At 37.9% G+C, this 10802-nt stretch overlaps 1 protein-coding gene across 1 annotated transcript; it reads right to left on the reverse strand.

Annotated features, from left to right (window-relative positions):
• Nucleotides 1-3394: 3394 nt before the first annotated feature.
• Nucleotides 3395-10040, reverse strand: tmx4 (thioredoxin-related transmembrane protein 4). Its single transcript, XM_056240519.1, has 8 exons — nt 9823-10040; nt 9247-9362; nt 7577-7622; nt 7282-7410; nt 7150-7195; nt 5489-5590; nt 4974-5037; nt 3395-4029 (listed from the first exon to the last, which is right to left on the reverse strand). The coding sequence occupies exons 1-8, from the start codon at nt 10023-10025 to the stop codon at nt 3812-3814; spliced, it is 924 nt and encodes a 307-aa protein (XP_056096494.1). The 5' UTR covers nt 10026-10040; the 3' UTR covers nt 3395-3811.
• Nucleotides 10041-10802: the final 762 nt, after the last annotated feature.

Consider the following 10802-nt stretch of genomic DNA (forward strand, 5'->3'; position numbering starts at 1 on the left):
GAGAATGCGTTGGAGCATCAGATTTTCTGTCCAATCAAATGCTCTAGAATCTGAAGCCCCGCCCCCTACATTAGGAACAATTCAGACAGTCCTTTCCACTAGGGCGAATGAAGTCTGGTTTCATGCTAGTGTCACGCAAACATCTGCAGCTTCGGTCCAGAGACCCGACAGCACAGAGCGGATCATACGAGCGAGTCGCTCAGACCAGAGAACGAATCGGATCCACTTGAATTCTGAACTGAATGCTGTTTTTTAAAGCTTTGACCTGTGAACTCGGGGTGCATTGCTCAACCTCAGAGAGACACGTCATTCGCAGTCACTTTTAAGATGTCGGCAAGTCCTGCTTCCAATGAGCATAAGCGTAAAAACAAACTTTAACATTAGATATTAAGTTTATGTAATAATAGCTTCATTTTTGCTTTTCGTTTTATATCGCTTTTATTCCGTTTTTGCCATAATTGACACAAAAACACGACATGCTCTTGTTGTGTCCTGGCGACATTATGTGGTCAACATGTGAATGTGACATAGCCTACTCACTGAGGTCTGAAGTGGGATATTTTATATTCAACCTCGACTTGCATGTAGCATTATTATTGAGAGATATAAGGGTCCGTTCCTCTACCATTGGAAAATGCGCAACGGCTAATTGGTTCAAATGTACCAATCACATTTGACGTCAACGAGTTGTGTGACAGTCAATCACTGTGTGGGATACCATAGAAGTGAATGAGAAGTGCCGTGAACCGAATCCTACCTGCCGTGAAATTGTCCGTGACTTCTCTCATAAAACAGTATTTTTTTGGTGTAAACTATTGTTTAAGAGCAAACATGTTGAAGACTAGCCGATGGGATGTATATTCATTAAATGATAAGCTATTTCCTCACTAAATAGTTTTATTCAGTGAGTGTAGTGAAACCTCTCCTCCATAGACATCCATTAAAAAGAAAACGGCCTCTTGTCTCCTTCCCTGCTACCGTTACGATTTTGTCAGCTAAGGTTGCAGGTTTGCCTTCTTCATGTGGGTTTGCCACTACCTTGGTCAAAATCGAGGGGTCGATGGTCTGTCCAAATAAACTTCCCTCATCCACTTGACGAAGTTGGCAGCAAATCTTGATGAATCCCTGGCGGCGGGTATTCCCTGAAGGAGAAGTGCTTCGGGAAGTTCGGGAGTGTGTCTAAAAGTGGAGTTAAACGCAGCCATTGACTACCGCAAACCTTAGTAAATCACGTTGCATTATTCGTTTACAGGGTTAGTTCACCCCACAAAGAAAACTCTGTCAGTAATTACTCTCCCTCATGTTGTTCAACCCCGTAAGACTTTCGTTCATCTTCAGGACACAAATTAAGATATTTGTGATTAAATCTGAGAGCTGGATCACTCCTCCATAGGCTTCTTAAGGGATCGAAACTGGCCCAGAGATAGTTCACGTAGTGTAACAGCGCAGCGCTTCTGTGTTGTACGTCACACACACACACATGACCAGCGTCGGCCAATAGTGAGCCTGCGTGTGACGTACAAAACACAGAAGCGCTGCGCTGTTACACTACGTGAACTATCTCGAGGCCCACAGAGAAGGAAATGAATAGCTGAATAAAGTCGTTATTTTTGTTTGTTTGTTGCGCACAAAAAGTATTCTCGTCGCTTGATAAACTTAAGATTGAGCCACTGTAGTCACTCGGACTATTTTAACGATGTCTTTCATAACTTTTCTGGGCCGGCAAGTTTCAATCCCTTAGAAGCCTATGGAGGAGTGATCCAGCTCTCAGATTTAATAAAAAATATCTTAATTTGTGTTCTGTAGATGAATGAAAGTCTTACGGGGTTGAACAACATGAGGGAGAGTAATTACTGACAGAGTTTACATTTTGGGGTGAACTGTCCCTTTAAATACTCTCTGCCCATACATTTTTCATCTATAAAGAAACTCCAATGAATGCGTATGCAATAATGTCAGACGCAAAATGAACTGGATGCCCTTTTAGCGCTAATTTTCACTGTCTTTTGTAAATCCTGACAATAATTTTTTAACGCCAAAAGAGGGTTTGTGGTGTAAGCTGTTAGTTAATCGGGCCCATCATGTTAAAACCTTGCGGTGATGCTTTCGAAACAGTATTTCAATGATTATCCCGATGCAGTTTCTTGGCCCATAGATGTCAGGTTTAAGTCAGTAATGCAATTACAATGCAAGTCTAGGGGGATTTCGACATTGCACTGGGATTAATGCAAGTATTTGTTTTAATCCTCACATGGCAAACTAAAAACACTTAGTATCAAGTCAAACATGTTTAATGAACACATACAACCATCAGTTATGACCACATTACACAATATTAAGAATAAAACAATCTGTCACACAATACAATGAAATTGACCAGATGTTCAGCATATGATATAAGCCACAGAAACATTTTACAGATGTGCTGGTGTGTTTCTGTGCTGGTTACCGGTTACAAAACTGACAAAATCACCCATATTTATTTGCTACTACACTACACAGATTTAAACAGTCTGTCAATAGTATAAAAAATTAAAGGCAATTGACCGTTGAGCCGCCAGTCAAAGACTGCACCAATTTTAATACCAAAGCCATTGTCAATGTTTTACTGTGCAAATTATGAATTTCATTTGCAATTACAGGGAATACATTATAAATCTACACTGTACAAAACAACGTCGTCATTGAGAAATACTTATCCTGAGACCTGGTGCACAAAACATCCTTCTGATAATCATGATTACGGACAGTTTGTGCTGTTCAACACTATATGAATCATGTGTGGATGAATGCAATAGTGCAAAAAATACTCTTCCTATTTATCATACTTTAAGAACCATTCCTTCTGAAAACAGTCAGGATTGTAAATGCAGGAATTCAGTTTCGGCCCAGGAATGTGAAACATGAATAAACATGGAAGTGTTCATCATTACAGCAAATATAGAATAATTAAGAAATGATGGTAAAACAGCAGTGTAATGGATGAATCATTAAACCTGTTAAGAACATGTCCTTCATATTTCACTCAAAAAAAATTAAATAATAATAAAAATAATAGATATTTATAGGATCATTAAGATGTCTTTAAGATGAAATTGTCATGCAGTTAAGCACATTTCTCCCAATATATTAATATTAATAGTCATTATTGTAATGCATCAGTACATTTTAGTTTTGAGTTCTGTAATTTTTATTACTGTAATACAGTAATTTTTGTAATACTTACAGTATAAAACAGGATATTGCAGCAAATATATAGACATGTTTACAAATTACAGTTATACAATTTATTAAAACAATTATTAAAATCAGCATATCGGCAGTACAACAAATACTACCATGATGAATAGATATTTTGTCTAATCATAATAAAAAATATCACAATGTAAAAAAAAAAACTTAACGTGCTGCATTTTTTTCTTCTGATTTTGAGGTAAAATATGAGACATATTTCTTGACAGATTTTGTGAGATTCGTCCAAATACATCGTAAACATGTTTTTATTGTAACTTCAGCATTAAAATGACTCATATTTTTGGTGATGGTAGAAAATATAAAGTCAAATCTAAAAGAAGGTCTGTCAATGTTTGGCAACTTTTAGCATTAACTTTAAGCAACCAGTCTTAAAAACTGAACTGAATTAAACTGCAGCGAGAAGCAAGTAAAATGCGAGGAAAGCGTCAAATGGGCAAACCGTGTTCTGCATAAATGGCGCAGAGATCAGCCGATAGCTGGCGTTGCTTTGCATATCTACAGATATGGCTGCTTCCTCTTGTTTTTGGCGGTGACTGCACTCGTTGAGAGGAGCACATTAGGTTCCCTCGGCAGTGTCCGGTCCCTGTGGTTTGCGTTTCCTCACTGAACTCTCTGCCGACAGCATCTGCTCACTGCCACTGCCGGCTCCGTCTGTCATCCCTCCTTCTTCTTCAGTCGAGTCGTATCCAGACACTCTCTCGCTCTCGTTGTCCAGGTCAGACGTGTGTTTCTCCTCCACCTCTTCCTCTGACACTTCCTCTTTCAGAATCACAACTGCAGAGGTGCAAAGATTGAAATGATTCATTATATTAGGGAAGGTTCAGTGACAGCTCTCGGGTTTATTGACCCAGTAAAGTTGCACTCACATGTAGACCTGGGCGTTACTATAGAATATGCACAAAATATTTACAATGATTTCAAAATATAGCAACAACATTTCCATCTGTTCATCAGTTCAAAGTGTCAATTTCAGTGAATCGATTCAAAACATCTCTAATGTTGACAACTCCGTGTGCATTTCATATATATATATATATATCAAATGCCATATATATATACCATCTTTGAAAAACAGTCTCTACCAGTCGATCTACGATCCAAGCCTGCTGTTCGCGCTCACCTTATCACAACTTATAGCTCGTTCACATCTCACCAGCGCACTTGGATCGGCGTTCGTAGATCGACTGGTAGAGACTGTTTTTCAAAGATGGCTTCTGCCTGTATACGCGAAGTTGACTGTATGTTTAAAATATCTTCTTATTAAACTGTCTGGACACTGACAAAGTTCTCAATGCTTCGGTTTGAAGGTAGGGACCCTCATTATGCTACCGTGTTAGTGTGGGGCTATTTTCAGCCTTGTTAGTGGTATTAACAAGCGATTTTTATTTGTCATTACTCTATGCCCAATATACTAGCGTTATACTAGCTTTATAGGCTAAACTGTTTTTAGAGATAAAACTATTTACATTCGATAATCATGAAAACAAATCTCAGATAACAGTTGACTAGGTAACAATGTGTAATTAGACCAAAGGTTCATTTTGCGCCGGAGTTCTCCTTTTAACTAATGGGACCTTATTGTAATGTGATACCAAAAATAGCATGCAATATATAATGCTAAAAGTTTCAAACAGCAGTGTGATATTCAAAGAAAATGTAAACATAAGAAATGACAACATCTGTAAAAACATTTTACAGTCAATAAAAGCAAATCTCACCTTTTTTGTCTTCTCTACGCTTTGGTCTGGATGGCCAAATGCAGTCAGCGATCAGAACCAGCATCTAATCGAGATATTTACCATTAGATGGAGTAATTATTTCAAACCCACCAGTGGAAGTTCACTTTTAAAAGTTTGATCCACTACATTGGAGAACCACCCACAGTATCCTCAAAAGAGCCGCAGAATCGACCAGTATTACGCAACTCACGGTTGTATAATGTAGGAACATCTTTATTTCAACATGCATTATATAATTCCTTCTGCTGCAAGTCATCGTGTGTCTGTATGTGCGGTCTGCTTCATAGAGCGCTCGCATTTGATGAAGTCAAGTGCACTTTGTTGGGTCCCTTTGGTAAATGGTCTTTTTAGATCTGTACCACGGATGGTCCGTTTGCAGGAAGATTTATGCATGAGATACTTTCATGCAAAGAGTAAAGCATATCAATTTATGCTTTAAACATGAATAATACATTAACCCATCTAAACTGTGAAAATTATGTTTTTGGACTTACCAGGCCGAGTATCAGTCCCATAAATAGTGTGATGATGGCAAATATCACATAAGAACCCCAAGAAGGAATACCGAGAGCATTTGTCAGGTACGTGTGGATTTGCTGTGTTAAATGGACAAAAAAGGGATATATTCAATATACATAAAAAATAGTTGTTTTCATAAAATAAAGCTCCGTTCAGTGAATGAAAGCATAAAGCACCAAAAAGGACATAAAAGTATCAGTAACACTTTACAATAAGGTCACATTATTTAACATGCATTGAGTAACATTAACAATAAGCAATACATGTGTTACAGTATTTATTAATCTTTGTTAACATTAGTATAAAAATACAACTGTTCATTGTTAGTTCATGACAGCTCAGGTCCATTCAATTATATTAGCAGATACAACATAATGTATTAGTAAATGTTGAAATTAACATTAACTGAGATTTATAAATGCTTTAGAAGTATTTTTCATTGTTAGATCATGTTACGCTGCAAAAAAAAATGTTTTTACTCAATATGTCTTTTTTTTCCAGTACAAATATCTAAACATTCTTAAATTAAGTTGTTTTCTAAAAAAATTATCAAAATGAAGTGAAACTTTGCTTAAAACAAGAAACAAGATCTGCCAGTGGAGTCATCTTGCTTTCCCTTTGAATTAAAATGTATTTTTCTGACCCCATTGGCAGATTTTTTTTATTTATTAAATTTTTTTAAGCCCAAACTGAAGTAATTCTGGTGATTTGTTTTTCAGAAAACAAGACTTCTTCAGTCTTATGTCATTTGCTTGATGTACGACATTAAATAAATAGAAAACATTTTTTGCAGTGCATGTCAACTGTTAAATTATTCACTAGTAATAATTATTCATGTAAACCGGGTTTGATGAATGAACAGCCGGCAAATGCGGGTAAAAATCAACTGTATCGGGTAACGTGTTAATTTGGTGTGTTACTTATTATGTTTACTCACTTTGCTGGAAAAATTCGTGTAAGCCAAATCTGTGCAGATTTAGAGCATATACTCAACCCATGATTTATCATGATATATTAAATACAGCATATTGCGCAGAATCTGCTCATATCTGGCTTACTTGAACACACACGTCACTACGCAACAAATAACGGCACGCTTGTTCATATGCATTAAAGCAATAGCGAAGATTAAAAAGAATTTGGTTAACAGAAAAGACATTGCTATTTTCCAACATCCTACATTTTATGATGTTCTTTGTACTGTATTGATGTCTACCTAAAACATATTTTTGGTGATGAGGATGAAAGCTAATTAATGTATGAAATCCCAAACTATCTAGCTATATATATATATAAGCTGTGACGTAGTTAATCTGGTTAATTTCTTCTTGGCTGGTAGAAGTTCTGAACTCTCTATTTTGGCCGGTGAGTGTAAAAGTTAATTTCAAACCCTGAATGTAAATAATAAAAGTAATGCTCTGTCTCAAGTGTATTGCTGCAGACTGGGAAATTGATGCATCAATAGGGTTATATGGACTACTTTGATATTTTGATGGTGTTTTTCGTCCTTTTTGGACCAGCGTAAACATCTTTAAAATATATTATTTTGCGTTCCATGGGAAAAATGAAGCCATAAGGGATTTGAGCGAGTAAATGATGCCAGTTTTAAAGGAAAAACTCCAGAAATGTTTCTTACTCGGATCCACACGGAGAGACGAAACAGATTAGCCATTCCTGACATTCTGTAAAAGAAGAAAATGGTTTTATAAACAGAATTTCATCATGCAAACACTTCAGCACTTTTGCAGAGAGGAAAGGTTTTATTTACAGAAGAGAGGATGGTGACTTCCATCCTGGCACCGGCTCAACCGTCGCCCACTTTCTGTCCACAACATAAGCTTGGATATCCTCAATAGTCCGCGATGAAACATATTTGCGGAAATTCCCATCTTTAGCGCTGTGGGTGAGATGGGTTTTTCTGTTATACTACAATACAATGAAATACATTTGCACTGTTTTAATTTTTAAAAATGGAACCTGAAAGAATATTTTTAAAGGAGTTGTGAAAGCGAGTTTTGTCATAACACCTGAGGGAATATAAATTCAGCCGTCTGAGGACTTACTGAAAAATAGTCGGCAGTGTTGTAACCAGAAACCTCCCACTCAGACCTGCAGAACAAAAGAAGAGAGGACGGATATGTTGATGCAGAAAAGCAAGCACATCCTATACTGGGCATAAAATTCCCTTCGGCATGGGAAGGCGGTATACGGTCTATAGCGGAGCTGAAATATGAGTAAAGCCTGACAGCTTTCTGACAGCGAGACACAGTAAAAGGCGTTTTCTCTGAGATTTACAGGAGAAACACCATTCAGACGCGCTGCAGGTGGAGGAACGAGACGACATTTGCATGATTAGTGGCTTGAATGCAATCTTTGCTTGTGTTTAAATTGTAATTGTGTTCAAAAGATAATCGTCTAAACCGGTCTGGATATAATGGGGACCTATCGTGCTATTCCCCATGTTCCTCTCTCTTTAGTGTGTAATGTTGCTGTTTGAGCATGAAAACGCTACAGTTCTTCTCTATATCAGTGTCAGTGTTTCTGAACTCCTGAAACGCCTCCATTGTAGTCTTGAGTTTCTTCCCGGGAACGAACACGTCACAATATTCCTCATTATAATAATTCATACGCAGAATAAAGGGGCGGGGCCTGGTTGAGTTAGTTAGTAGTGTGTTAAACTGGCGGTTATGGTAAGGGGCGGGACATTTCCCGAACACACTCGAAGCGCTCGACCAATCACAACACACTGATCCAGCCGACCAATCAGAGCACAGTGTGCTTTTCAGAAGGAGTTTAATGAAGGAGGGGCTTCATAGAGACAGGAACTAAACAGAGCATTACTGACAGACTGGGAAGAGAGGAGCCGCAACAATGGAGAATATGAGGAGAATAATGTGTTGTGGGCCCAAAAACAAAATCAACACCTCTTTAATATTAAAGGCTTTCATCTGCTTATGATGTCACTCAATGATGGTACACAACAAACATGGCTGATAATAACTGCAGAAGGAATTCAATTTAGTGACATCAGTAGGGGTGTAATGTATTCGTATTGAACCGTTTCGATTCGAGGCTTCCTGTTCGGTACGCATACAAACCGAACGATTCCTTGGACCATTTTTCCTGCCGACAAAATTGGCGCTGGCGCGACCACCATGACGTTGCGCAACATCAAATGGCAAGCGTAAAGAAAGCGGAACGAAACTGCGCTACTCATTATGTGCTTCACGTTATTAACCGTAGATCTCTATTAAATCAAACAGCGCTGACTTGGAAACCAGGAGAAACATTGTGCCGTGAATGAACTAGTAATACTTTACGTCCACAGACCAGCAACATTCATCATCCATCAAAAATAAATAAATAAATAAATCGGTAACACTTTATTTTAAGGTGTAATTAAACAGTACTACATGTACTTAATATAGTAATAACAGTAAATTATGTATAATTACAAGTAACTAACTCTAAACCAAACCCTAACCGTAACTCTATAGCAAGTACATGTAGTTAATTAATATAAGTAATTACAATGTAACTACATCACCTTAAAATAAAGTGTATTAAAATAATTTAATTCACTGGATTAGCCAATTTGTATGCATTAACATATGTTTACTTCATATATAACATATAAAGTAGCAAAATAAATATTTTGTTTGCATGCCATAAAATTATCCATACTGCTTTTTCATACTGCCCCTAAGATATAAAGATGGATAGTCAGTCAAACCTGGTTGTTGAGTAACGTCCACCCTGCCCACTGAAATGCCTAGACTTTCACTTTGTCTTCCTAGATTCTCCCAGTCTGCTTGTAAATGTTGGCACGCCGGGCACCAGGGTGCATAACTGTAATAAAACACATGAAACAGAGCAGCGATTCATTTACATGCATGCATAAATAATAAAGGCTATAATTTCACTTCCTGCATACTGGATGTAAATGTGGGCGTAACCCTGATGATGTGATCATGTTCACTGTAGGCCGGTATAAACACAATATCATCCACAATATTTGTGCATATAGATGCTTAATGCATAACATGACGATCTGCGCTTATTTACATGTATAGTATTGCAGCAGTTTATAAACACTTCCGGTTGCAGCTCAGCTCGTACTGTACTTCACTGCATAACAAACATTGTTATTGTTATTATTTCGACACATTGTAACAGTATAAACTGATACATTGTTGCAGCGCGACAGATCCAAGCGTCATAGAATCGCGCGCTGATGATCTGACCAACGCATCTCAATGATTCACACTAGCATCCTGCCGAGATCACACACACACACACACATACTCACAATTTGATCATCCACTCGCCCTGCAGGATGAGTGTCCAGTTCGCATCGGCCACTGTCAGCACATGATTATCCCCCGACTGAGCGTTTACACGACACACGAGCAGCAGAAATACAGCCGAGATACACATGAAACATGAACTTCTGCCATATTCCTGCAGTTCAGCGCGTGTCAGTCCCGCCATATTGCCGCTGCAGGAGCACATGATCCACCAGAAGCAGGAAATACAGTAACAGCAGCAGAAGCACAACTCCACAGATGTGCAGGATTATACGCGCGTCTGCACAAACACACTATATACTATTATACACATTCATCTTTATATTATTCTTAAATAATAATTCAATTAAATACATTATTATCACTACTATATTATTATTATTATCACATAATTAATGACCTATTATTACAATATTATTACAGTATTCGTAAGAATTCTCTATCAAAATATCCAAAAACCACTTGCAAAGTATTATATATTTCTTTCAATTGTGTACTTCCATTATCCTAAATGTTTCCAAGAATTTGTAAATTCAGAGAAATTCACAATTTTAAAAAGTGCCTGTCCCTGTTCATTTGCCGCCTGTCAATGACGTAATATCCGCGTTATCCATGCGCATTATCCCTGGTTTCCGCTCGTACAGCCATAGTAACCATAGCGACAGACGTGGACAACTGCGTTACTTCTAGCGGCACGCTCACGCTGACGTTGTTTCGTTCAGACATTATGGACCATGGCAAGCAGACTTTGGGACAAAAGTAGAAATAAAACGAGGATCAATATCGGCGTGGCGTTTTCGAGATGCCGAGAGCCAGGCCCGGATTAAGAATTCAGAGGGCCCTGGGCACAATGTCTTGTAGGCCCCCCTTAGGCAGGCCAAATGTAGTTTGTCCAAGGACATTTTAATTTGGCATTAACTGTATTACTGACTTAAAAGGAACTTTGTTGTACATATTACTTCATAAATGATCTGTGTTTCCC

This window comes from Rhinichthys klamathensis, unplaced genomic scaffold (assembly GCF_029890125.1).
Source record: "Rhinichthys klamathensis goyatoka isolate OS25496 unplaced genomic scaffold, OSU_Roscu_1.1 h1tg000603l_1, whole genome shotgun sequence".
NCBI classification, from domain to species: Eukaryota; Metazoa; Chordata; class Actinopteri; order Cypriniformes; family Leuciscidae; genus Rhinichthys; species Rhinichthys klamathensis.

Coding starts and splice junctions, on each gene's coding strand:
- tmx4 (XM_056240519.1), bottom strand. CDS start 10,025: ATGTGCTCCTGCAGCGGCAATATGGCGGGACTGACACGCGCTGAACTG. Junction 7,196..7,281: donor AAGTCACCATCCTCTCTTCT/GTAAATAAAACC, acceptor CTTCTTTTACAG/AATGTCAGGAATGGCTAATC. Junction 5,038..5,488: donor TGGGACTGATACTCGGCCTG/GTAAGTCCAAAA, acceptor TATCTCGATTAG/ATGCTGGTTCTGATCGCTGA.